At 38.5% G+C, this 27,665-nt stretch overlaps 1 protein-coding gene across 2 annotated transcripts in view; it reads left to right on the top strand.

Annotated features, from left to right (window-relative positions):
• PCM1 (pericentriolar material 1) overlaps positions 1-27,665 on the top strand; it is an 86,972-nt gene that overhangs the window by 19,507 nt on the left and 39,800 nt on the right. For both annotated transcript variants that reach the window (XM_023737221.1, XM_023737222.1), the window contains 18 exons: positions 592-769; positions 888-977; positions 3,358-3,458; positions 4,400-4,616; positions 6,952-7,153; positions 8,394-8,567; positions 9,071-9,228; positions 9,330-9,565; positions 14,264-14,415; positions 14,555-14,684; positions 15,706-15,846; positions 16,401-16,591; positions 18,022-18,228; positions 18,780-18,999; positions 19,118-19,263; positions 19,901-20,091; positions 22,080-22,251; positions 24,740-25,098. In XM_023737221.1, the coding sequence (XP_023592989.1) occupies positions 592-769; positions 888-977; positions 3,358-3,458; positions 4,400-4,616; positions 6,952-7,153; positions 8,394-8,567; positions 9,071-9,228; positions 9,330-9,565; positions 14,264-14,415; positions 14,555-14,684; positions 15,706-15,846; positions 16,401-16,591; positions 18,022-18,228; positions 18,780-18,999; positions 19,118-19,263; positions 19,901-20,091; positions 22,080-22,251; positions 24,740-25,098 (3,265 nt within the window). The remainder of the gene's footprint in view (positions 1-591; positions 770-887; positions 978-3,357; positions 3,459-4,399; positions 4,617-6,951; positions 7,154-8,393; positions 8,568-9,070; positions 9,229-9,329; positions 9,566-14,263; positions 14,416-14,554; positions 14,685-15,705; positions 15,847-16,400; positions 16,592-18,021; positions 18,229-18,779; positions 19,000-19,117; positions 19,264-19,900; positions 20,092-22,079; positions 22,252-24,739; positions 25,099-27,665) is intronic.

Genomic DNA, 27,665 nt, shown 5'->3' with positions numbered 1-27,665 from the left:
TGTGTGTGTGTGTCTGTGTGGGGGTGTGTGTGTGAACATGTCATTCTGCTAGCTTACAACACAAGCTAGAGTTTGAAAGAGTGAGCAAAAGAAAACTTCTGAGATTTTCTGAATTTCTCCTATAACTCTGTTATTAAGACCAAACTGTAGACCGTGTGTGTGTGTGTGTGTGTGTCTGTGTGGAGGTGTGTCTGTGTGTGGGTGTGTCTGTGTGGAGGTGTGTCTGTGTGTGGGTGTGTCTGTGGGTGTGCGTGTGTGGGTGTGTGTGTGGGGGTGTCTGTGTGTGGGGGTGGGGGGGCTCCTTTTATCCTCTCAGCCTTCTCATCTTCCTTATCATACGCCTTTTTTCTGTACTTTATTTTGTTGATTTTTCTTCACGCTAAACCATTGCTTATGGTCTTTCACCATGAAATTACCTAACTCTTAACATGGCAGGCCGTCTCTGTGTCGTTCTTCAAGTCCGCTAAAACTGTCTAGGACTGTGTATTTAATGCTAATTTATTATCTACTTATGAGCCTTGCCGTTGGTAGTTGAAACAGGAACATTGATTTCACTCATCAGATGTAAGTCTTGTTGGTCGTCTTTTCTAGGCCAGGGACCCTCAGCAGGAGCCTGTGGAGGAGATAGAAGATCTGAAGAAGCAGCACGATCTATTAAGAAGGATGTTGCAGCAGCAGGAACAGCTGAGAGCTCTGCAGGGCCGGCAGGCTGCTCTCCTGGCCCTGCAGCACAAGGCGGAGCAGGCTGTGGCCGTGATGGACGATGCTGGTGCGCCAGTCTTGGGGTCTTAGTGATAATGGGGCACACAGTGGCTGCTGGTTGTTAGCTAGTCTAGAAAGCTGCGTGTGAGGCTCATCCTGTCCTGTGTTTCTCTCTGGTTACGCAGAAAAGGCTGCAGGGACCACAGCTGACCATCCCACTGCGCCGGGCAGACAGCCAGCTCGCTCGCCTTTGCATCAGAGAGTACCTTTACGAGGTAAAAGGGACAGGCTGTAGTGCTTTTTGTGCCTCAGACTAATAGGGGCCTTGATGCTTTTATTCTCATCTTTTCTACTGAATTCAGCTAGGATTGTTGCTTGCTCTCAAGGAAGGATTAATGTTTAACCTTTTAAGTGAGGTGTTGCAGAAATGAATAGAACATTTTTAGGTTTAGCTTCTGTGATTTCAGTTAGATCTCCAGTTGCATACAGTAGCTCTTTGGAACTATATTTATTCTATAGTGTTGTCCTGAGACTCAGAAGCTGTCTTTTCTTTCTTCCTCTTTCCCTTGTAGCCATGTCTCATTGAGGTAAAAATTGTTTTGAATTCTTTAGAATCGAGTCTCATCTTATAGTTTGTCTCATTACCTTCAGACCTAAGTGTTTAATTTCTCATTAAGTTGAAAACAAGATTATTACTTATTAAAAGTCAGTCAAAATAAGGTTTTAAACTAGTGGACCATGTCCGCCATCCCAGTCTAATGATAACCTTTCTTCTTTTGGGCACTCTGTTCTTGCCACTGGGTTACATCCTTACAAAGGTTGTCCTGTTGGAACTCATTTTATCCTGCTACCCACACCTGGTCTGCTGGCCCAGATCACTGCTACTTCATTTATTCTGCATTTTTATAAGGAACTTCATGACTTTGAAGTAACTTAGACTGTTGTTATAATTATATAGTAGTATCTAGTAATATAGTATAGTAAATAGTAATAATTACACATATTTTGATCCCTGTATTTTCCTTGTAAAATCTAAAGTATTATTAGCTTTTGTGTTTGTATGTAGTAAATAGTTTAGGCAACAAATAATTAAATTTAACGTAATGACTAATACTAATTTGGTCAATGACTTAATGTTTTGAATAATTTTCAAGTTTGGAGTATCAGATTTGAAGGTCTTTTCTTTGATAGTTACGTTAATTTCAGTCATTCACATATACATCATCTTATTTGATCTTCCAGAATTTCAGGTTAGTAGCCAAAGCTTTCATTCTTATTTTATAGAGAAAGAACTCAACACAGTTGGTGATTTCATGCAGTAGAATCAATTCTAAGTAAGGAGTCGTCTTTGTATTTCTGATAGGAACTTTTTTTTTCCTTTTTTTAAGTAAGCAGGTAATCTCTTTTTAAAAAGCATGGTATGAAGCAGGGAACAAGAGTAGAATGAATAGTTTTGAATTTGAATTTGTTTTATATGCTATTTCAAAACTTAAAAAAAATGAATGTAGTAATATTAAAACAAATTTCCCCATTTTTATGAGATTTTGCAGCAGAATACTGATAAAAAACCAGAATTATAATACTTAATCTTCTGGTATATAAAAGAGGTAGCATACTTCTTGTGGGAAAGAGTGTTCCTCCTGCCATTTAACTAGCAAATTGTATGTTAGTTATTTGGACTGTAATTTCTTTCTTAGCAAAATAGAGTTTGGACTAGATAAGTGAGGTTTCATCCTGCCCTAAAATTCTAAGTCTAGTTTCTTGGTGAGAAAAGCTGGTATTTTTCTTTCTGACAAAGGCAGTTTATCGCCTGTTTCCCTTTTAGAACTGGAGACCTGGAAGTGAGGGTAACAGTGGGTTGGCTGGGTAGTAGAGCAGCAACTGATAATCAGAGCTGTTGTCAGAAAACTACCTTCGGAATATGAAAAAAACATTTTTTTTAAGATGATAAAAACCACTGTCTTTTGGTGTGACTTGTATTACAAGCAACTACTTTAATAAATTATCTGTTCTTCTGCAGGCTTTGGTGAACTATATCCCAACTGAATTTGGCCCACTGCTTGTTTTTGTTAACAAAGTTTTATGGAATTCAGCCGTGCACATTTGTTTACCTACTGTCAGGGGCTGCTTTTGCCCTCCCGAGGCAGCTGGAACAGAAACTGGCCTGCAAAACCTAACATATTTACTGTCCGACCCTTTCAGAGCCAGTTTGCCAGCCTGTGTACTAGAACACTGATTTTCTCGGGGAGGGGAGACTTGAGACCCGTAAGAATCAGCTGTGCTTTTCAGGCTGTCACTTATCCTCCTGTTGCCCCAACCCAGACAGGCTGATAGATGCCTGTACTCACCCCACTGAGTCACTGCCGTCCATTGGGACATTTGTATCCCTCCCGGTTATGTTGGGAAAAAAAGATGAACCACTATACCAGGGCTTTGTGAGTCTCCCTTTACCTTTAGGTGAGGTGGGAACATTTAATGAAAGTGTTGGTTGACAGATAAATCTGAAGGTTAACTTGTTTCAAATTATGTTAGGCTTTTTTAATTTTTTAAGTGTATTTTTATTTTCAAAATTTATTTTTAGCTTCTCAAATTGAAAAGATGTTCAATTTGTTTGTTTTAATGAATAGTTGTTCATTTTCTTTCTAATTGTAACAGAAACTACAGGTAGTCTATCAGGAATCAGTATAACATCTGAATTAAATGAAGAATTAAATGATTTGATTCAGCGTTTTCATAATCAGCTCCGTGATTCTCAGGTAACTTGATTTCTTGAGTGTAATTGAGTTTAACTTCATGTTAGTTAGAACAGTGGTTCTCAAACCTTAGTGAACCTAATATCACTTGGCATGATGATTTAAAAATGCAGATACCTTTATCAGCAGGGTCTCCTTGCTTGATTCATAGGTTTGTGGTAGGCTTTCCCCCAGGTGATTCTAGTCCAGGGAGCCCTGGTGGTGCAGTGGTTAAGTGCTTGGCTGCTAACCAAAAGGTCAGAGTTGGAACCCACCAGCCACTCTGCGGGAGAAAGATGTGGTGGTCTGCTTCTGTAAAGATTACAGCCTTGGAAACCATATGGGGCAGTTTTACTCTGTCCTCTGTCATTATGAGTTGGAACCTACTTGATGGCATTGGGTTTGGTTTTTGATTCTAGTGCTCTGGGTCTGGGGACTGTACTTTGAGAAATGCTATGTTACAAGAAAATCTACTTTGAATGAATTGAATAATTTTTTTCCTTGGTATGCTGCTAGATAACACATCGATTTTTTTTCCTCAAAAGATTGTTAATTGTCATAAATCTTAAGTCTTAGATTTAAGTCTATGTCCTTGTAATATTTTACTAACAGTTTTAAGAAGGTTCTTAAGTTTAATTTGAGGGTTAATAGGTGTTGTAATATGATGACCTTTGTAAATAATGACAGAAATGCAGATTTTTCATCTGTGGGCATTGGAGAAGGAAGGATGAATTAATAATGCCTCTCCACTGAAATGAGTATGATTGGAGAAGAAGCATTGCCTTGTGTCTTGCTGACCAAGTGAAAATAAAAGAATATGGTACAACCACTTTAGAGAGTAATTTAGCAATCTATCTGTCTATCTAATACATATATGTGAAGAATATTTATACACTTTTAAAATGAGACTGTGAAACTGTAACCCTTAATTACCTTAGCTTTTAATTTTTCTGCTTTTTTGAAAGCCTCCAGCTGTTCCAGACAATAGAAGACAGGCAGAAAGTCTTTCATTAACAAGGGAGGTTTCCCAGAGCAGGAATCCATCCGTTTCGGAACGTTCACCTGATGAGAAAGTCCAGCTTTTCAGCAAAATGAGAGTGCTACAGGAAAAGAAACAGAAAATGGACAGATTGCTTGGAGAACTTCACACACTTCGAGATCAGCATCTGAACAATTCTTCATGTAAGTAAATCTTGCTCCGCACTATTAGGTACTATAGAGAACGTGTAAGTGTATATGCTAGCATGTAATAGTTATATAGTAAGTATTTGATGAATGAGTAAACACATTGTTCTGTAAGAAAATAATTTTTGTGGGGAGGTGAGACTTGCATGTTAAAAGTTTTTAAATAAAAAGGAGTTATATGATAAAAGCCAAATAGGTAGAAAATCAAGTAACTATTGGATAACTTGGACAAAATAATCCTTCATTGTTTAGCATGGGTTATGGATTGAATTGTGTCCCCCCCAAAATGTGTGTCAGCTTCACTAGGCCATGGTTCCTGGTATTGTGTGGTTGTCCTCCATTTTGTGATCTGATGTGATTATCCTATGTGTTGTAAATCGTAACCTCTATAATGTTAGTGAGGCAAGATTAGAGGCAGTTATGTTAATGAGGCAGGACACAATCTGCAGGATTAGGGTGTATCTTGAAAGAATGTCTTTTGAGATATAAAAGATAGAAGTGAGCAGAGAGGAGAGGGGGACCTCATACCACCAAGAAAGAAGCACCAGGAGCTGAGCATGTCCTTTGGACCTGGGATCCCTTCACCGAGAAGCTCCTAGACCAGAGAAAGATTGATGACAAGGACCTTCCCCCAGAGCCAACAGAGAAAGCCTTCCCCTGGAGCTGACACCCTAAATTTGGACTTGTAGCCTTCTAGACTGTGAGACAATAAATTTTTGTATGTTAAATCCATCTACTAGTGGTATTTGTTACAGCAGCACTACATAACTAAGACAGGATGTTTAGTGTTTTCCCTTAAGGAAAAACTAATTCAAATTAATACTTTGGGTTAAAAACTCTGAAACTATTAAACACAGATTTAGAGAACGTTTATACAAAAAGAGGAAAAAGCGAGATATGAAAAGTTTATAGAGTACATATGCTTTAGTGCATTAAGTCCGTAACATATGATCTCTGGACTTAACTTGCATTTTTTAAAATATACAGATAGTCATCCCAGCTGTAAGTGAAGGAACTGTCCTTTCTGCCGCACGCATAGCTCACTTGCTCTGCCGATTTCAGACCTGATGACTAGGCTTCACTTGCTGTCCTCGTACCTTCTCAAACAAACAGCATATAGGGAAACGGGTCAGTAGGGGATGCTCTGTTGGCCACGCTTCTTCGCAGCCCGTCTTGGTGAAGAAGAGGCAGGGGATCGACATAGCATCTCCGGAGTCCCTGCTCCTCACTCTCTACCAACTCCTGGTTCTGTGTCACCTGTCAAGAGCCCTCAAATGTATTCCTTTCTCTTCTCTGACCTCTTGCCAGTTCCTCATCTTCCAGAGTGTAATCTAATCCCAGCCCTGTCCTCACAAACAGATGAACGCAACCTAAGGAAAAGTTAAAATTCAAAAGTTGTGCTTAAGGGCCTGTGGGCAGTTTTAAATGCAGAAAGAAAGTAACTCTCTGCCTGCTGGTGACTAAAAGGTCACCCACGCCCGCCGTGGGAAGGCATGCAAGCAGCAGCGAAGGGTAGGATGGTCAAGGAGCAGGCGGAAGACACTACCGGGAACTAGTTGTAGCAGTTACGGCATTAGAAGCGAGCAACCAGTATGACGGTCCTGTGAAAAAAGGGATAGAAGACAAAGTTTTGAAGGAGGTAGAGGAGGACAGGGATTCCTAATCTTTATTAATTGCCCTAGAAGGCATAAAATATCTTTGGCAGGTGTATGTGGACAGAAAAATAATTAAAATTTAGTCCAAAGACTATAGAGAATAAACTATCGTCTAATTAGAAAATTTTATTACTGAGTAGCAGTCCGTGGTATGGATATACCACAGCCACTGTAATACTTTTGCTTTCTATCAGAGGCCAGATGTAATTCCTCTGAGTTTGTGGATTTGGAAAGCTTCAAAGACTCATCAGCTGGGGCTCCTCTGTAAAGACTTAGCTCTGTGTATTATACACCATGCACATTGGCCCATTTCACTTAGCCCAGAACCAGGTTTATCAGTATACTCTCATGACTTTTTCAAGGGAAGATGTAATTCTTGTCAATTTTCCTTCTTTCTGTTTTAACCCAGGGGCTAGAATACAGAAGTTTTGGAATCTGAAAAAAAGAAGTGACAGTGTGTCTTCTTTGTACGTTTTGATGTATTTAGTTGCGGGGTATCTTAATAAAAAAGTGGTCTAAGTGTTAGATCCTTAAATTTCTAAAATTTTGGGTCTGCACAGTTGAAGATGTTTATGATTTTTCTTTTTCTCCCTCCAAGCAAACTGTGAATAAGAGTTGCTCGACATCCTGTTTGTCTGTTTATGGTTGGCAACTGATAGTTTTCTTCTTTTTTCTAGTTGTACCGTCTGCAGCCTCCCCTCTGAGGAGTGTGGATCAGAGAAGTACATCTTCCGCTCCCTCTGCTCCTGGAGGCTTAGCAGCAGTCGGCAACGGAGAGCCCACTAGCCTCACGTCGTCTGTTCCTTATCCAACTGCCGCTCTCGTTTCTCAGAATGAAAGTGAAAACGAAGGCCATCTAAACCCAACTGAAAAACTCCAGTAAACATTTTAGAAACATTGTTTACATAGATTAGAGTTGAATAATGGGGACAGATTGTTCATTTTTCTTTGATTATATGAACGTTCTGGAAAAACTGAATTTAATATGATAAATGTTTTCAAGTGATAGAAGAGGTGTGTGTGTTTATTATATGTCTTTGACTTGTCCAAAAGAAATGTGACATTGTAACATAGGTAATTTCTGTGAGCTAATATTATTTTATTCTGATTTTTCAAATAGAGGATCAGAAATTGCTGGGACTACAATTAAAATATTTCTGTATTCAAATGGATTAGAGCCCAGGTTTTAGAGTCAGACAGCCCTGAGATTATAGCGTACTATGGCTGTGTGACTTCGGACCGATGACTTAGCCTCACTTAGCCAGTTTCCTCATGTGCAAAATAGAGAGAATAATATACTTATTCATGAAGGTGTTTTAAGGATTAAAAAACACTTGGCATAGTTCTTGGCTTTTAGGAAATACTCAGCAAATCTAAATTGTGATTTTTGATAAACATATTTTGTAGAACTGTATGTGGTGTGGACAAATCAGGAAGCTTCTGTAAATGCTCAGTACTGTCCTGCCTACTAGATTTGCCTGAGTGTTTAAATTGGATATTTAGTACTTTGCACTTTTAATACTCATTAAGAGACTTAGGAATATTTTTGACGGAATTTTATGCTTTTTAGAATTTATATCTACTTAAAGTGAAGAGTGAGGGGCCCTGGGGGGCACGTTGGTTAAGTACTTGGCTGCTAACCCAAAGGTCTGTGGTTGGAACCCACCAGCCATTCCTTGGGAGAAAGATGTGGCAGTCTGTTTCTGTAAAGATCATAGCCTCAGAAACCCTATGAGGCAGTTCGTCTCTGTCCTGTACGGTCGCTATGAGTCAGAATTGACTAGATGACAATGCGTTTGTTTTTTTTGTTGATTTTTAAAGTGAATAGTTAAATTAAGATTTGTTCTTTTATGCTTTTGTCCCCAATACAACATATGAAAATACAGTAATGAGATTTTGAATAAACCATACTTGAAATTAAACTCATTACTTTACAGTCATATTCCTGGATATTTGATTGGGTCCAAATTTTGTTTGTGCTCCTGTTATAAAATATAAAAATAACATATACTTTATTTTACTATAATGGATATAAATATTATATTATTAATATTATATATTAACATATACGTATACGTTATATATGTATATACATGTGTGTGTTTTGTTTGTTCATCAGGAAGTTAAATGAAGTCCGAAAGAGATTGAATGAACTAAGAGAATTAGTTCATTATTACGAACAGACATCAGATATGATGACAGACGCTGTGAATGAAAACACAAAAGATGAAGAAACTGAAGAGTCGGAATATGATTCTGAGCATGAAAGTCCTGAGCCTGTCACCAACATTCGGTTAGGACGGTTCTCTAAGTTTGTTTTTCTAACATGGTCATCCCAACCTAACACTTTTCACATGGAAGAAGTACCCTAACAGTTAGTGCTTGCTATTTGCTCTTTTTTATGCTTTTCCTCTTAGTCTCCTGTTTTGATCAGTGTAATCCTACTGTCCTGTCAGAAAGAAGGTCCTAGTGTTGTGAAATAGTCTCTGAACAAATAGGGAAGTATTGAGTGCAGTAGTTTTGTACCTTTGCTGTTTGTTTGATAAAATACAAAGAAAGTATCTGACTAAGCCTTTTCCTGCTTCTTTATTTTTAGGTGTAATTTTTATTTCTAGAGTTTTTTTTTTTTAAATTTCCAAGTAGCATATATGCAGAAATCTCTAATGAAAAGCAGGAACTACTTTTTTAATTATTAGATTATTTGAATTTAAATGAGGAAATAGTCAATAATGTTCTTAGTTTGGAATTATTTTATCAGCAGCTTAAATAGCTTCAGTCTGTTTTCTTTCCTTTTAGAAATCCACAAGTAGCCGCCACCTGGAATGAAGTAAATACTAATACGAATGCACAGTGCATTTCTAATAATAAGGATGGGAGATCAGTTAATTCTAACTGTGAGATTAACAACAGATGTGCTGCCAGCATGAGAGCTCCAAACCTGCCTTCTTCCTTAGGTATGATGGGCCGGGGTGTCCTTGGGAAGTGCGTTTCCTCTCCTTAGTGCTCTTAAATGTATCTAGAAGTTATTGATGTCAGTGACACATGTGTTCAACAGACTGTCGGTACAATAGAGAGGGAGAACATGGGATCCACGTGGCGCCGGGTGAGGAGGATGACGAGGAAGAGGAAGATGCAGAAGAGGAGGGAGCCAGCGGAGCTTCCTTGTCCAGTCATAGGAGCAGTCTGGTTGAGGAGGCTCCAGAAGATGCTGAATTTGAACAGAAGATCAGTAGACTCATGGCTGCAAAACAGAAGCTTAGGCAGTTACAAGATCTTGTTGCTATGGTACAGGTAACTATTGCTTCATTTAAAAAAAAAACAAAAAATCTATTTGTCAGATAGTAAAGTCTTATAATGTGAAGTTTGTATATGTGTTTGATAATTATCTTGGTACACATTTATTGAGTTACTGCTCTATGCCAGGTTTAAATACTTCCACATGCAGTGTATCAGAGGTTGGCAAACTTTTCCAGTTAAGGATGACTTAGTGAATATTTTGGGCTTTGTAGCTTCTATCATAATTACTCAACAGAAAAGCAGCCCCAGACGGTATGTAAACAAATGAACATGGCTGTGTTCCAATAAAACTTGATTTACAAAAATAGGTGTTGGGCCTTATTTGGCCCATGTGTTGTAATTTGCTGATGACCCTTGCCTTCTATCACAGAGAACTCCTAGCATCTCAGTGACATGTTGGTATTCAGCAGGTTTAAAAGCTGTTAGGTCAATTGTCCAAGGTTGTACAGCCGTGAGAGCCAGAATTCACTCTCATGCCACAGCCTGAGATCTGAAACTGCTAAAAAGTGTATGTTGTCTTATACAGTAAGAGCAAGTAAGTGCAGTTGAAACTGTCAGTCATGGATTTTAAAAATCAGTCTTTGCATATGAACATGTAATTACATAGTTGTTAACCGTGCTGTACCGATTGATACGGTCCGAAGAGACTCGCTTAGCTTTTTGCTGTTTACTAGACGATGTATACTCCATCTGAAGCAACAAAAATCACTTAATTTTAGAAAATGCAGTCCTTTTCATCTTCTTTATCTGTGATACATCCCTAGTCTTTTTCCAATAATGTGATCATGATAAAAATTGGTTTCAAGTCGCTTTCTAAAATATTGAAATCTGCATGAATTTTGGAAGCCAAAATTTCTAGTGTTTATGATGATTCTAAAACCAAACCAACCCATTGCCGTCAAGTCGATTCTGACTCATGGCGACTCTGTAGGACAGAGTAGAACTGCCCCGTAGGGTTTCCGAGGAGCAGATAGTGTCTTTGAACTGCCGGCCTTTTGTTCAGCAGCCAGGCTCTTAACCACTGTGCCACCAGGGCTCCCTGATGATTGTAACTTGGATAATACCAGCAGGTAGTTCATCTCTGGTAGAATTAACAAATGATGGTCTGTTTTCATTAAGATTTGCTTAGCTTGAAAAGAAATGAAGTATAAAACACTAAAATTGACCATATTTATAAAGGTATAGAAAAATGGTTTTCATCATGGATTAAAAAAACTCATTTACAACTTCTTTTGAAATACAACTTATTCTAAATTACTCAAGTAAAAGATGAATATGTTTTCATTGTTTGAAAATGTACATATTAGTAATAAACTCTCTCGACCTCCACTCATAATCCCTTTCTCCTCCACACAGGTTACAAAATGTGTTTTGCCAGACTTTTTTCTGTGCATTTACTTACATCAGTATGCACCTATTAAAAAAAAAGTTTTATTTTATATTTCTTTTTATAAATTGTATAATACAGTAAATATTATTTTGTAGCTTACTTTTTCCCCCAGTCCACAATGTTTTGGAGAACTTTTCATAATTATATAGATAAACAATATTATATAGTATCAATGGACCGTAATGTAATTAACCTAACATCCTGTTGATAGACACTTTCATTGTTTCCAGCTTTTCACTATTTGGAAACAACACTCCAGTGTATACTGTTCTATAAGCCTCTTCGTGCATTTGTGTGTTTTTCAAGAGTAGGTGTGGAGAAGTGGAATTACTATGTCAGAGTTTCTGTACTTTTTAGTTTTAATGCATACTGTTTAATTGCTCTCCAGAATGACTGTATTAATTGATACTCTGAGCAGTGATATATGAGAGGATCTTGATTATATTTTATATTGACATACTGTAGCTTGTTTAACTATTATTGGGATTGGACTGTTGATTCTTTCCGTTTTTTCCCTATTATAAGAAGGGCTGCTGAGGGGGAAGGGGCAAGAAACGTACATACACACACACACACACACATATATACAAACAAATGTGTGTATATATTTTTGTTTATACTAACTATAGAAGGATACATAAACTGATAACATTGGTTGCTGTGAAGAGTGGAATAATTTGGGGAACAGGGGTGGAAAGGAGACTTTTGTAAATGATTTTTTAGTTCTTGAACTTTGATCATGTGACCGAATTACCATTTCAGAAATAAAACTCTAAAGCAAGTAATAATAGGCTGTGCTATCTTGAACATCATTGTATTTGTTAATTACTTTCCCATTTTCCCTTTAAGATTATTTTCCTCAAATGTATTTATTGACCCAAGTGGGAATAATAGATAAGAAATTATGAATAAGTAGGTGGACTGTAGATGAATCAGCTTGATATTAAATTGTGTTGAATGGATTTTTTCTGTTTTAGGAAGTGTTCTAAGGCTTGAAATACGTATATGAGAAACATGAAAACTGCAACCCACAGAGATTCAGAGCCTCCTCTTGAAAGACCTACGACAAAAATGATCAGAACTCTTCAGTTTTTAAATTAGTTTAAGATTGATGATTTTTACTTATTTTAGTAAGGATAGTGTTTTTTTTCCTCTCTTTTTCTTACATCCTTGTTTCCAGGAGAACCCAGGAGAAGGTGTACTCAGTTACACAGTCACCGTGATTATATAACAGTATTATCACTCTGTTCTCATTAGGATAGTCTGGACAACTTAGAATAAAGGCCTTTATGAAACCTTATGTATCTTTTTTAAGTCTCCTTACATCCATCTCTTTTGGTTCCTTAGTCTGTAACGCAGTGTGATACAACAGTAATGTTGTTATTGTTTGGTGCCGTTGAGTCGGTTCTGACTCATAGCAACCCTGTGTACAACAGAAGGAAACACTGCCTGGTCCTGGCCGTCCTCACAATCATTACGTTTGAGCCCATTGTTGCAGCCGGTGTGTCATTTCATCTCGTTAAGGGTCTTTCTCTTTCTCACTGACCCTCTACTTTACCAGGCATCACGATGTCTTTATCAGTCCCTCCTAACATGTCCAAAGTACGTGAGACAAAGTCTTGCTGTCCTCACTTCGAAGGACCATTCTGGCTTTATTTCTCCCAAGACACTTTCGTTCTTCTGGCAGTCCATGGTGTATTCAGTATTCTTCGCCAGCACCATAATTGAAAAGCATCAATTCTTTTTCAGTCTTCCTTATTCCTTGTCCAGCTTTCGCATGCATGCGAGGCGATTAAAAACACCGTGGCTTGGGTCAGGCACACCTTGTTGCTCAGAATGACTTCTTCAGTTTTCAGCACTATAAAGAGGTCTTTTGCAGCAGATTGCCTGTTGTAATATGTCGTTTGATTTCTTGACTGCTGCTTCCATGGAGGAAACCCTGGTGGCATAGTGGTTAAGTGCTATGACTGCTAACCAAAAGGTCGGCAGTTCAAATCCACCAGGCACTGCATGGAAACTCTGGGGGGCAGTTCTGTTCTGTCCTGTAGGGTTGCTATGAGTCGGGATCAACTGGATGGCAACGGGTTTGGTTTTGGTTTTTGTTTTTGTTTTTTTTTGCTTCCCTGCGCGTTGATTGTGGATCCAAGTAAAATGAAGCCCTTCACAACTTTCATATTTTCTCTGTTTATCAACAGTAATATTTAATGCCAGTTACTTTTTCAGCTTTCTTTTATTGTTGGAGTTTATCCCATTTCAGTTGTTCAGGCACCTTTGTTTTATTTTTTCTCTTCAATTTTTCTACCTTTTATTGTGTGGAAATGCCTCGTGATCTATCTTCCTTTTTCTTGAGTTCCAACTCAGTTTCTTTCTAATCTTCCTGTCCATACCCGCGGTGGACTCGGTTGGTTTTTAGATGGATACAAAGGCTAGGCCAACACTGTATCTACGAACTCACAGTGGATTAGAGAGTTTGATAATTAAGCACCAGCTCTAACTTTTTAAGGTTTTATTAGAATAGTATTTCCAAGCACTGAAGTTTCATTTGAGGTCTTCAGAGAAAGCAGGAGTACATATGCAGTATGTAGAGTTACGTGTTTTCAAGAAAATGCAGGGATTCCTCCCCCATCCCCGTTTTACAGCATGTTGATTTTAGCAGAAGGTAGGAATCTACTCTTCTTAGCAAGATAGGAACTTGGGTGGTTTTTCCAGTAGTGACTGCAGGTTTGAGATGAACTGTTTTCTTATCTTTTGTATTCTGAGCAGTAGCTCTTCTTTCCCCAAAGTGGGGAAATGGTGCAAACATGGAAGCAGAGCAAGTGACAGTGGACATTGATTATTTCAAGTTGGTTGTGTAAAAGTTAAATCTTAAGAAAGTTTATCCAGTACCAAAAGTTCATTGTAATATGGCATTGTTTTGAGCTTCCCAGCTGCAATTAGCTCCAATTATATACAGTGTTCTTCACATTCTCCAGAAAGCTGTATTGTTGTTATTTTGTTATATTCTGTTTTAAAATACTATAGCTCAGTATCTGGTCAAGATTAGAAAAGGCTACTTAATTTCTGTCATTACTGGGTAATCGGCAACTCATTTTAAATGTGTTGATTTTCATTTTAGTACTTCATTTCCTGCTATTGATAGAAGATGAACTTCAGTGTTCTCTAAAAATTAAGTGCTTTCTCTACTGGTTTAATTTTTTTTTTATGTTGCATACATTTTACTGACTAGTCGTATTTTTTAAAGGTATGAATTGGATAATGTCTTTAGATATTGAAATTATGTTAATATAATGATACTGTTTTAGGATGATGATGCAGATCAAGGGGTTACCTCAGCCAATACTTCAAACTTGGATGATTTTTACCCGACAGAAGAAGACACCAAACAAAATCCAAATAACACTAGAGGAATTGCCAACAAAACGCAGAAAGATGCCGGAGTGGATGAGAAGGAAAGGTATGTTAAGCTTTTGGCCTTCATTGAGTAACACCTGCAGTGACTTTCCTAGAGAAGGTGGTCCGTCAGCTAGGTGCTGTGTTACGTCTTGCTTACTGTGATGTCTGCAGATACATCTGTCCTGTCGATGTCGTTGCAGAGAGCAATTCTACGAGGCCAAACTACGGCAGCAACAGAGAGAGCTCAGGCAGCTGCAGGAAGAAAGAAGGAAACTGATTGAGATCCAAGAGAAAATTCAGGCCTTGCAGAAGGCATGTCCTGACCTACAGGTAATTGTGAAATTAATGTTCTTCCCATTTGTCTGAAAAAAGATGTGTAAAACCTGCTGTAGGCCGAAAGCACCCTTCATCTTTTTCCAATACTGATGTGACAGATTTATATCTACTAATTTTGTGATTCTTGCAGGAACTAGTGAAATGGGGTAGGCGTATAGATTTATTCTATGAAAGACAGCACATAGAAATTGATTCTGATTATTTCCATTGTTTTGCTTTTTGGGCTACCTCACCATAGAATCAGAACATGGGTATTTGTAATTATTTATATTAAAATACTCTGTCTGAACTGTGCAATTTGGCACCAGCAGTTCCATCTTCTACTTGCCTAGTATTATGTAATAAAGTTCTTAAGTCATCATCAGTTACCTAAGGAAAATAGTTATATATTATTTGTGTAGTTTGACTACTAATGTGTGTGTACACTTTTGCTTATTGGTTGGTACCCTATGCATGGGTCTTTGAGATTGAACAGGGAGTGAGAAATCTTTGATCTTGTCAGAGAATCAGGAGTAATGGCAAATGTGAGGGGTTTCTTCTCTTGAGATTTTTCTTAAATATATTTGTTAGCTTTGTTCTTCAATTAGTCTGTGTTTTCAAAGAAAGGTAAATGCATCAAATGACATGTTTCTAACATAGCTGCTTGTTTTCTAGACTCTTTAACTTTTCTACTTTTCTAATCCATATTTTTCCCTTTGTTCCAACCTAAATAACATCCACAGGAATTTTTTAATATGTGCCAGAGGTGGATTGAGTATGCGATATTTTCATCATTTGCATTATTTCCCTATTGTTTCCCTCGTTCCTGAACATCACTACGCATCAGCTTTAGCCTGTGTTTTCATCTTCGTTTCCTTATGTCAAATTTTCTTCAAAGGATGACAGCGACCGCATCTGGTAATAACGTTGAATATCGTGGTGCTAGGGCCCTTTGGCAGTAAAATAACTGCTTATATGACATTAACATAATTGTTTTAATTTTCCTCCTAATAGTTTTTACCAATCCTTTTTTTAGCTGTCAGCCACAAGTGTGGGTAATTGTCCCACAAAAAATTATCTGCCAGCGGTTACTTCAACACCAACTGCTCACGAAAATGACACTAATACAGGCAAATCTGTGTTGGAGCCCGAGGAGTCTTCAGTGGTAGATAACGAGGTATTGAATATTGTACCCTGTTGTTGCTGGGTTAGTCTTAGGTCACACTTTAAAAGGGAAGCAGAATACCTGTGAGACGTGTTTTTAAATGGTGGTCTGTTTTGTGTCTTGTAGTTAGGAGGAAGAAAACATTGTTTTCTTAGAAGTAATTAAGTTGGGATCTTTTCAAAGTAGTCTTGCTTTTTATTAGCAGATGTTTGGCAGAATTTTATCTAAGGAGCTATTGCAGCAAGTAGTAATCATTTCAGTTAGGAAGACCTATCCTTTGACATTTTATTTACGTGTGGTTTGTAGAAAGCATCTTAACTTTTCCTGCATAGTGCGTGAAGTATATTTGGCCGCTCCATTGTTTTCACTAAGAATTAATGGTTGCCTAGCTTTTTCTTCTTCATTACTAAAATGTTACCTTAACCTTTATGGATATCTTAGTATAGAAAGGGTGGTGAGAGAATAGGAAGCTTTGTTGGTCCTGACGGTAGTATTAGCCTGTTGTTGGTAAGGCTAAAGCAAATCCAAATATTTACACTCCCATGACTCTGGTTTTCTGAAAACAGCTATGGACGGAAATGCGAAGACACGAAATGTTAACGGTAGAGCTGCGGCAGAGAAGAAAGCAGCTGGAAGCTCTGATGGCCGAGCATCAGAGACGGCAGGGTCTAGCTGAGACTACATCTCCAGTCGCTGTCTCGGTCAGAAGCGATGGGTCTGAGAACCTGTGTACGCCTCAGCAAAGTAGGACAGAAAAGTAAGAGTTGTTAAAAATCATAGTTTTAGCATCCCCTATCTAAGGCCTGGAGCCCTGGTGGCACACTGGTTAAGAGCTTGACTGCTAACCAAAAGGTCGGTAGTTCAAATCCACGAGCCACTCCTAGGAAACCCTATGGGGCAGTTGTCCTCTGTCCTGTAGGGTCTCTGTGGGTCGAAATCGACTCACTGCAGTGGGTTATGTAAGGCCTGCGGTCTAGACGGTATTGTTTCCCCTCTACACCACCGCACGAGTGTGCCGTCTCGTCAAGCCAGGTTTTGTGGCTCAGCTTTGTGACTCAGCTTCACTGACTTCTGTTCCCACTTTTCATAGCATCAGTTTTCTTGCTCTTTCTTGATCTTTTGTTTTTTAAACTTACTATGGAAATAGATTAAATGGTGATGCAGATTTTCTCATACGTGTAAGCCTTATGTTCTTACTCTTAGTTATGTTTTAAGCATGTTTTAAAAAAAAACACATATGATTATGTGGTGTTTTTCTCTCAGGCCAGAAATAAACACTTACTCTTTTACTTAAATGGAGCATCTACTGTTTGTAAAAGTCTTAAAACACTTTATTATGTAAAATATGTAGTTTTCAGGATGTCTTTAAGCTTGACATTTCCACGTTTAGAGTATTTCTAGAAGCCGTGGTCCTCGGTGCAGTCACATCTTTACTTACCTGTGTAGGAACAGTCAGAGCTACAGTTCTGGAACCCAGATCTGTGATGGCTTTTCCTTTTGACATTTCTGGAACACTGCACTAAGCTGCGTTCTTCTTTCCTCTTCTTAGAAGAACTTTTCCAATTTTTGGAGTCCCAATATGCATTTTATTGATCGAACTGTATCTAGAGCATTTTATTTAGTCCTGGGTACCACGCATCTGTACTTTTTAGAAGTCCCTTGGATGGATTTGATGAGCAGCGAGGTTTGAGAACCATTGGTCTGGAACAGTGCTGGCAGCCACTAAATAATGTAGCTATTTAAATGGAAATGAAGTAAAGTAGACAATTCCTTCTCAGTCTTACTAGCCACATGCTCAGTAGCCATGTGTGGCTAGTGGCTGTTAGGACAGCACAGAGACAGATCATCAAGCACTGCTGCAGAAAGTTCTGTTGGACAGCGCTGATCTAGAAAACTCACTCAAGGGAAGGGTGAAGAAAGTTAATTGTGGTTTAGTTAAGTAAAAAAGTTGCAGAAGATATGATTATTTTAATTTATTTGAAGAATTGTTTTGTGGAAGGCAGACAAAACATATTCTGTATAACAGCAATGAGTAGGGTACCATCCATCTCATAGAGTTACTGTAATTAAATAAGATTATTTATACACAGCACACACACATTTGGTACAGCGTCTGACACATGGTAGGTGGTAAAATGTGTAGCTCATCTCCAGCATGATCTCTGACATGAGGTCTCTTATCATTAGAACGATGGCAACTTGGGGAGGTTCTACTCAGTGTGCGCTGGATGGAGAAGACGGTGATGAAGGTGGTTACCTTTCCGAGGGGATCGTTGGGACAGATGAAGAGGGGGAAGAGGAAGAGCAAGATGCCAGTTCCAGTGACAGCTTCTCTGTGTGTCCTCCTAACAGTGTGAATCGTAATTCCTATAACGTAAAGGAAACTAAAAACAGGTTAGTTTTAGTATTTTGCTTGATTTGAAGAGTATTGCTGTGATAGATACCAGCTAGACTGGGTCAAGATTCATAAGCTTTGATCCTCGCTCCATTTTTGGGAATTAAGCAAAAAGGAAAAATCCTAAATATTGAAAAGTGTCTGTCAACAAAGATACTCATTACAGTGTTTATGTATAACTGAAAAATTATTAATAAAAGATGATCAAGTAGATTATAGTAGTTCTACGTAATATTACAGTGCTATACGATTAAACGTAAAGCATGAAGGATGGAGAAATACTTGTGATAGTGAGTGTATTCATTCTACGGAATACAGAATTGTATGGATACTTCTGTGTAAAAACAAATGGAAAAAGACTGGACAGGAATTCGAAAATGATAACTACATAAGTCTAGAAATCTGGATTCCCCCCCCCCTTCTATTTTCCATACTTTATAAATTATTTAACTTAGAAGACAGGTCTGTGGACCAGAGTATCAGGGTTTTATTTCCATAATTTTAAAACCAAATTATTACGTATGACTCAATGCTTTAAATCTTGTGTTAGGTGGAAGAACAATCGTCCTTTTTCAGCAGATGGAAATTACCGTCCTTTAGCCAAGACAAGGCAACAGAATGTCAGCATGCAACGTCAAGAAAACCTTCGCTGGGTGTCAGAACTCTCTTATGTAGAAGAGAAAGAACAATGGCAAGAACAAATTAATCAGCTAAAGAAACAGCTTGATTTCAGCGTCAGTATCTGTCAAACTCTGATGCAAGATCAGCAGGTAAAGTTACTGTGAAAGGAAATCTAATTATAGGTTCTTTATTGTTTTGAAGTTATACAGATTTTTTTCATGTCATCAGTAACTTCAGTATTCACCACTAGAATTTTTCTTTCTATAGACTCTGTCTTGTCTGCTGCAGACTCTTCTCACGGGTCCTTACAGTGTGATGCCCAGCAATGTAGCCTCTCCTCAGGTGCACCTTATAATGCACCAGCTGAACCAGTGCTACACGCAGCTCACGTGGCAGCAGAATAATGTTCAGAGGTAATGTGCTTCACAGAACTGTTAGGACTCTGTATTTAAAGTGCTGGAGCCCTGATGGCGCCACGGTTAAGAGTTGGCTGCTAACCAAAAGGTCAGCAGTTCGAATCCCCTAGCCACTCCTTAGAAACCCCGTGGGGCAGTTCTCCTCTGTCCTATAGGGTCGCTATGAGTCGAAATCGACTCAACAGCAGCAGGTTCTTGGTTATACTAAGTGCTGAAATTGGTTTCCGATTCTCTTCTGGGAAAAAAGGACAGGAGCCAAATTGCATATTCAGACATCTCCATCATCTGTCACCTGAGAATTTTATAAGCAGTGATTTTCCCAGTGTTCCCTTTGAATACTGTAGACTTGACTTTTGTTTTTAATAATTTGAATTGAATTTACATTGGGTGAATTGAACTCAATAAAACTGTAAACCAAAAAAAAGGAGTTTGTTAGAGTTTAGCCTCCTCTCTGATAAGGCTAGGTTATGGAGTTAAACTCGCAAAGCCAGATGAGGTTTGATATTAGAAGTATTAGAACAGTCAGTCAGTTCTGCTTGCTGTTGAATCATTTCTTACATTCTTTCTTGAATATACTTTAAAGAGATGGTAACATAACTGATTTTTAAATGACCGACGTCTTAAATATCTATAGGTTGAAGCAAATGTTAAATGAACTTCTGCGCCAAGAAAGTCAGCACCCTGAAAAACCTGGAAGCAAGGAACGAGGCAGCAGTGCATCACACCCTGCTTCTCCCAGTGTGTTTTGTCCCTTCAGCTTTCCAGCACAGCCTGTAAATCTGTTTCCTCTACCTGGATTTACTAATTTTTCATCATTTACACCAGGTACGTGTCTAAAAGAGAAAATAAGTAAACAGAAGGAGTTTGAGACTCTCATTTGTCTGTTGCATGAATTTACAAGTCTCTTTTGGGATGGTGGATGATGTTTGCAAAGAAAGTTTTCAAAACTCTTATGTTCTACATTGATTCTTCCTAATGCTTAGCATAGTTGCAAATGAAATTAAGTAAACTGCTTACGATTGCTTAGTCTTAGACCTTTGAATTATTCAACAACTATTTATTAAGGGGAAAAGGAATTAACTGATCCAATGTCTGCTGTGTACCAGCCACTGTGTAAACCATTAGGAGAGTAAAAATGAGTAAGACAGTGCTCTTCCAGGGGAGCTTCATGTCTTGTTAGGGAGATACACCACTAGAATCAAGGCGAATGCGTTTAGGTTAGATGTGTATTCAAGCATCGTTTTCCACACCTGTTATGTGCCAGACATTATATGAGTTATTGGGGATTGAAAGATGAGACGAGATTGACCCTTGAAGGAGTTCCGAGTCTAGTGGGGCAGCTACGAATGTCAGCCAGCGCTGATAGTGCAGTGCCAGAGCTGCTTCCCAGTGGTGCCCGTGAGGGCGTGGCCTACACTGCGTTACGGAGAGGGGTTGTCAGCAAGCTCTCCTTTCCAGAAAAGGTGACATTTAAGCTAGAGAATGAATAGAATTTATTTCTAGGGAGACTGGCAGGGAAAGGACCTTATAATCAACGGTACCACTTACAGTTGCAAAGGAATAAAGTAGTGTATCAGGGAATTTAGTGGTGATTAAGTGTGAGTAGTATTCAGGGTCACAGCAGAGAAGAGTAACTGGTGTGGTTGGAGAATGGCAGAGGCCTTTTGTGCTGGGCCATAAACAGGTTTCATATTGCACAGACAAGAGGGACCCCTTGAAGGATGAGCAGGGACGACATGAGATTTATATTTTAGGAGGATTACACCGCAGCAGTGTTCAGGAGAGATTGGATGTGGGCGCTTAGAGTCTAGGTGGCGAATAGAAGGCTGTTGCAGTAATACCGGGGTAAGACTGATGGCATTGGCATTGGCAGTAAGGATAGAGAAAATACAGCAATGCAGGAGAGGTTATGGAGGTAGAAGGAGAAGGTTAAGTGACCACTTAGATGAAGTGAGTGACGAAGGAGGAGGAGTGGAAGGTGTTTGGCAAAGAATGCGGGAGGGTTATAGGGTTGGGGGCTTTGTGAATATAAACATCCATACACCACAGTCTGTTTTCTTAACGGGATTATAAAGATATTGGCGTTTAAAAAATTTAACCAGCTTTTTAGTTCTTGAGTGTTGATTAATATTGACAGCAGACATGTTTTGGGTAGGCTTTTAAGTAGTATAAGAAGTATATGTGCTTGTTCCTTTAAATGGGAATGTACTTTATACCTGTGCCAATGCTGTATAAAGGCTATGCATTCTTCACAAACTAGTTGAGTTTTGTGAAGCCTCCCCTGACCTCTTCTCCCGCAAAGCTGTTCGTAGCCCCTTGCAGATACCACTGATACCGCACCATGTGATAGATACCTGAGAACGCTGTACTCCCCAGCTGAAGTATAGTGGAGAGAACATAAGCTTTGGAGTCGTGCAGACCCAACATCTTACCAGCTCTTCTGTTTACTAGATGTTTAACCATTAAGCCTGTTTTCTCACTGGTGAAATAATTATAATACCTATGTCACACCATTGAGTATTAAACAAAATAACATGTAAAGTGCCTGAAATAGTGCCTGGCACCCAGTAATAATTTGATAAATGGCAGGTACTATTATTTCTAACATTTAGCTGTTAAGTGGTGGGTAGGGATCATTATTTATCCTTGAATTACCAGTGCCTAAAACATGGTGGGCTGTGAGTTTATTTTAATTAGCATTTTTTCGTTTGGATGACTTTGAGTGGTACATGTAATTAAAAATTACCCTTTTATTTCATATTAAGGCTAAAGATGCTTCTTTTTGTTCTCTACCCATGACTTTTATTTATTAGGTATGAATTTCAGCCCTTTATTTCCTTCTAATTTTGGAGATTTTTCTCAGAATATTTCTACACGCACTGAACAGCAGCAGCCATTAGCCCAGAATCCTTCAGGGAAAACAGAATACATGGCTTTTCCAAAACCTTTTGAAAGCAGTTCTTCTGCTGGAGCAGAAAAACAAAGGTACTTGATTATGAATCTAAGCCATTATTTGCTTAAAAAACACTTTTGTGATTACATGTCGTTTGAGAACTAATCAGTTAAGATGTGTGTGATTGTTAGGCTTGTTAGTGTTGGGATCGTGAGACTTTTCTATTTTAGTGGCTGTCTCTCAGGCGTATACCTGCAGGTCTCCCCAGTGTAAGAGAAGTCCAGAGTTTTGGTGCAGGTTGTGCTGTGAGATTCATGTGACCCATAGGGTGTCCTTTGAAATTGATTGGACATCGACCTCTAGGGCTAAACCAGTTCTCTGTTCACTGACTTAAGACTAGAAACTAATAGTAACTGCTCGGGGGAGATGTCTTTAAGGGGTGGTGCCTGTCTTTGATTCACAGCCCTGATTAGAATCAGTATGGAAAGCCCATTTATATGCATTGTTAAGTACTATTAGATTATAAAAACAGCTTTAGCCTGAGATGTTTTAGTGATACATGGTTTCAATCACAGATAAGTTTTTTTTTTTTTTTTCTCCCTGATTCTCACAGTTATTTTTTAAATGATAATCTTCCTAAATATAAGTTTCGGCTCCGATAATATGAAAGACTAGTTGGATTGGCTCAGGTCAAGAATTTGTTAGGCATTTTTATAGCTATATAATGACTTCTTTTATTTTCAGTGATTATTAGTGTAAATTCAGAAAATGATGTTGATAGCCAGCTGGTGAAAATATTATAGCCCTTTAGGTATTGTTATTTGCTTCAGAGAAACGTTTTTAGGAGGAGAATAAAAAATTAGAGGTCAGCTGGATCTGATCTTGGTTCCGTTGGTCAAAAATGTCTCTCTGATTTTGCTTTTTCAAGCCCTTAAAAATCCATGATTTACATTAAATTTCAATTAGCTGTATGATCGGACATGCCTCGGGTTCTTAAATTAGCCTTTCGACCCTGTTTAATTGTTAAATCATGAACTTGTTGGGTTTTTTGACTTTATTAACCAACAACTGTTAGAATTCAACTTCGTATTCCTTCTTGGAGTCCTGTGATTGACCCAACCTGACTTTGATGACTTTTTTTCTTAGCTGTCCTAAACATTTTTTCGTGTTCAGTCTTATGCTGCTTTATAAAAAACATTCTGTCATCAGAGCCTAACGTGATGTTTATGCACACGTGCCATTCAGAAATGACTGAATGAATCTCCAGCAAGCAATAAACATTTATTCAAAGCTTCACTCCATAAGCCTTCCTACAGGAAGGTCCCTACCTCATTATTACCCATATTTTACATGTAGTTGATAGTAAATTATTCTGATTCTACATTAGGTATTTATGTCATTTTTAAGATGGATCTGGATAATCTAGTATTATTTTAGATATTTGACCTACTTTAGATTAGACTGCATCTTTTCCCAAATCTCAGTTATCATAGGTTTACTGAATAAATGTCTGGTGATAAAAAGAAATAAGCGGAAACATCATTGTCTTGATCAAGGATTAGCAGACTTTTCCTGTAAAAGGCCAAATCATAAATATTTTAGGCTTTGCAGACCATACAGTCTTTTGTAATCACTCAGCTCTGCTATTTAAGCACAAAACAGCCATAGACAATACACATAAACAAATGAGTGTGGCTGTGTTCCAATAATACTTTATTTGTGGACTGTGAGATTTGCATTTCATATTTTTATGTGTCACAAAATATTATTCTTCTTTTAATTTTTTTCAGCCCTTTAAAAATATACAAGTCATTCTTAGTCCACGGACCGTACTTTTGGCCTACTGGCTGCAGTTTACTGACCCTTGTCTTGAGGCAAACACTGTCAATATTGTCTCCCAAACACTTGCCCGTATCAGGTTCTGTGATTAAAAAGCTTTAGGCATCTTACTATATTTCCCGCTAAGATGTTTATAAAGCAAATTAGCATATTAAAAGTCTGAGAAATCCAGCAGACTTGTTTAAATGTGTTTCACCTGTTCTTCCCAAACTTAGATGATGAATTAAAAACCCCTTAGCATGTTAAGGATGCCGGTGTTCAGCCGGGGAAGTATGGGACAAGACACTAAAGCAGCAGAACTTGACTTAGTGTGTGGAGAAATAAATTAGTCGTTGGACGGCCAGTTGTTTTCACCAAATTTCGGTTCTGTTTGGACCACTTTAAGTGACACAGGTCCATGTACGTTCCCAGGCCCTCTACTGTGGCTCTTTGTCTCACCCCCCCCTTTTTTTTTCCATTCTTTGTCATCGTGCATGCCAGGTCATGTGATTTGGAACTTTCTCCGGTAGAGGTGGTTTAGTGAGAAGAGTACAAAAACAAAGTTTAAAACAATTTAGTGTAGTAGCCTGTGTAATATTTACATATCTGTGCATATTTTGTGAAAATATTTTTACAGCCCATCGATGATTTTATTAACTTAAATCTACTCACTAGTGAACTATAAATTACGTCTACCTGGAGTTTTTAGTAAATATAGAAATCTAGAACTGTGATTCTTAAAAACTTGTTTTCATTCATAAGGAATCAAAAACAGCCTGAAGAGGAGGTGGAAAACAGTAGGCCACCATGGTTATACGACCAAGGAGGCGAAGTGGAAAAACCATTTATTAACGCTGGATTCGCAGCGTCTGTAGAGAAAACTACAAATAGTAATCGCAAAACTCACTTTGACAGCAGCAGGAGAAGCCGCCAGTTTGATGAGGAGTCGTTGGAAAGCTTTAGCAGTATGCCTGATCCCATTGATCCCACAACAGTGACCAAAACATTCAAGACGAGGAAAGCATCCGCACAGGCCAGCCTGGCTTCTAAAGACAAAACCCCTAAACCAAAGAGTAAGAGGAGGAGTTCCACTCAGTTGAAAAGCAGAGTCAAAAACATTGGTAAGTGCTGAAACTCGCTGAATGTTCGTCAGTGTAAACGTTGGTAATCCTAATGAGGCGTGTTGGTATTTTTCATTTCATTGTGGCTAGATGGGTGGACACTGTTGTAGACCTACTTGAACAGAGCCATTTTTAGTTTGCTTGCTGTCTTTTTCTTTCTTCCTTTCTTTCTTATGTATTTATACAGAATTTATCAAATAGGGTTTAATTCTGTAAATATTTTAAAACTTTGCATTCTTTTTTATGTTTTTATATCTGTGATTATTGTGAACTCAGAGGATGTTCTCCAAATCTTGTAGGTTATTGTCCTTGGAATCATTTTCTAGTAATACAGGTTTGGAAGGAGCTGCTCTATGTAGTGAATTAATCAGTGATCTGAAATCATTCAGGTGAATGAAAATTCAACTACTGTACTTTGTCCAAGATTCCTGTTGATGCCATCAGAGAATACTTAAGTAGGTAATGGCTATTTTGAGAGAAGCCCATAGGGTAACTCATAGAACTTTTTATCCCCATTGCCTTACCCCCACAAAACTGCTTTTTGTGTACGAGTCAGTGAACGAAAGCTAACATTTTTATTTCCGCGTTCTTCTTTTCAACTAGTTGATTCGAGTGTGCTAGAACTAGGCTCCCTAAACTTTACCGTTTCATACGAATCTCCTAAGGAATGTTGTTAACGTACAGATTCTGATCAGTGGGTTTGGGGAGGGACCTGAGTCTGCATTTCTAACAGGTTTCCATGTGTTGCTGATCTGTGCTGGTCTATGGACTGTATTTGAGTAGCAAGGTCTCAGTGGACCCTTAGCCAGTTTATAGTTGTGTCTGCGTAAGGCTAAGGAATCCTGGCGCTGCAATGATTAAGCACTCAACTGCTAACCAAAAGATTGGCAGTTTGAACCAGTTCAGTGGCTCCACAGGAGAAAGACTTGGCAGTCTGACTCTAAAGATTACAGCTGAGAATATCCTGTGGGACAGTTCTACTCTGTCACGTGGGCTCGCTGTGAGTCAAAATTGACTTCACGGCACTCAACCACAACAGCAACAATGTAAGCATAGAAATATATGTATCTTTGTGTTTTCTGAAACTCCTTTATTCTGGGGACTGCCACCCATTTGCAGTTTGTTGTACTGTGGTGGCTTGTGTGTTGCTGTGATGCTGGAAGCTATGCCACTGGTATTTCAAATACCAGCAGGGTCACCCATGGTGGACAGGTTTCAGTGGAGCTTCCAGAGTCAGATAGACTAAGAAGAAGGACATTTTCCAAAAATTAGCCAGTGAAAACCTTAGGGATCACAGCAAGAACATTATCCAACTCACTTGCTTTGGACATGTCATCAGGAGGGATCAGTCACTGGAAGAAGACATATGTTTAGTGAAGTAGAGGGCCAACAAGGGCAGGGGACCCTCGGTGAGATAGATTGGCACAGTAGCCACAATGACAGGTTCGAATGTGCTAGCAGTTATAAGGATGACGCAGGATTGGGCAGTGTTTTGTTCGGTTGTATGTAAGTTCACCGTGAGTCAGAGTTGACTTGATGGCAGCTATCTGTCTTATTCTGGGGAATTACTGTTCCACATATGCAGTTCAGGGCACTGGTGGCGCAGTGGTTAAGCACTGAGCTGCTAACCAAAAGGTTGGCAGTTGAAATCTCCCAGCCTCTCCTTGGAAACCCGGTGGGGCAGTTCTACCCTGTTCTATAAGGTCAGTATGAGTCAGAATCTACTCAATGGCAACGGGTTTTTTGTTGTTTTTTTTTTTAATATATGCAATTCAGCTTCTTTACCTCAAGGCAGAGATTGACATTCTGCTCTATGTGCTCTCTTCCCTCACTTAAGTATCAAAATGGCTGCCAGAAATCATAGAGTCACAGTTCCACAGGCTTGACAGCAGCGGGTTTGTGTTTTCATTAGCCAATGCCCAATCAAAAAAAAAAACCTGATGTCAGTAAAAATACTCCAAAAAGTATTTTTCAAAATTAGGAACATAACAGATTCTTTCTACCACCAGCATCATACACATGTATGGGGAATCATTATGACAAGGAATTAAACAGTTAAAATAATGATTGAAAAAGGAGGAAAAGAAATTTCATGTACATTTTTTCTAATATTTTTTTTTGTACCAAGAAAACCCAGGAGACAATAGAAAATAGTCCTGTAATTGATAAGGTCAACTGGCTGGTTCTAAAATAAATGTGCAGTTATTTTTCTCTATTATAGTAAACATCACTAGAGCTGAAAGTGGGAGGAAGGAGTTCCTCACAGTAGAGTATTCAGAGCTACTGAGGGGCCCGGGTGGGCATCAGGAGTCAATTTACCAAGGAAAGTACAGGATCGGTAGAAAGAAATCTATAAAATATTTTTTAAGAACATGAAACAGGATTGAACAAATGTTAAAACATAATGATGTTCTTGGATGGGAATGCATAAAATTATTACATAGCAATTCTCTCCAAATTAATATGCTTTTGATGTGATACCATTTTGAATCACCATGGACTATTTTTTTTTTTTTAATTGTACTTCAGGTGAAGGCTTACAGAACAAACAGTTTCTCATGAAACAG

Source organism: Trichechus manatus, unplaced genomic scaffold (assembly GCF_000243295.1).
Source record: "Trichechus manatus latirostris isolate Lorelei unplaced genomic scaffold, TriManLat1.0 scaffold00099, whole genome shotgun sequence".
Classification (NCBI taxonomy): domain Eukaryota; kingdom Metazoa; phylum Chordata; class Mammalia; order Sirenia; family Trichechidae; genus Trichechus; species Trichechus manatus.
This window is presented reverse-complemented; position numbering and strand designations above follow the sequence as displayed.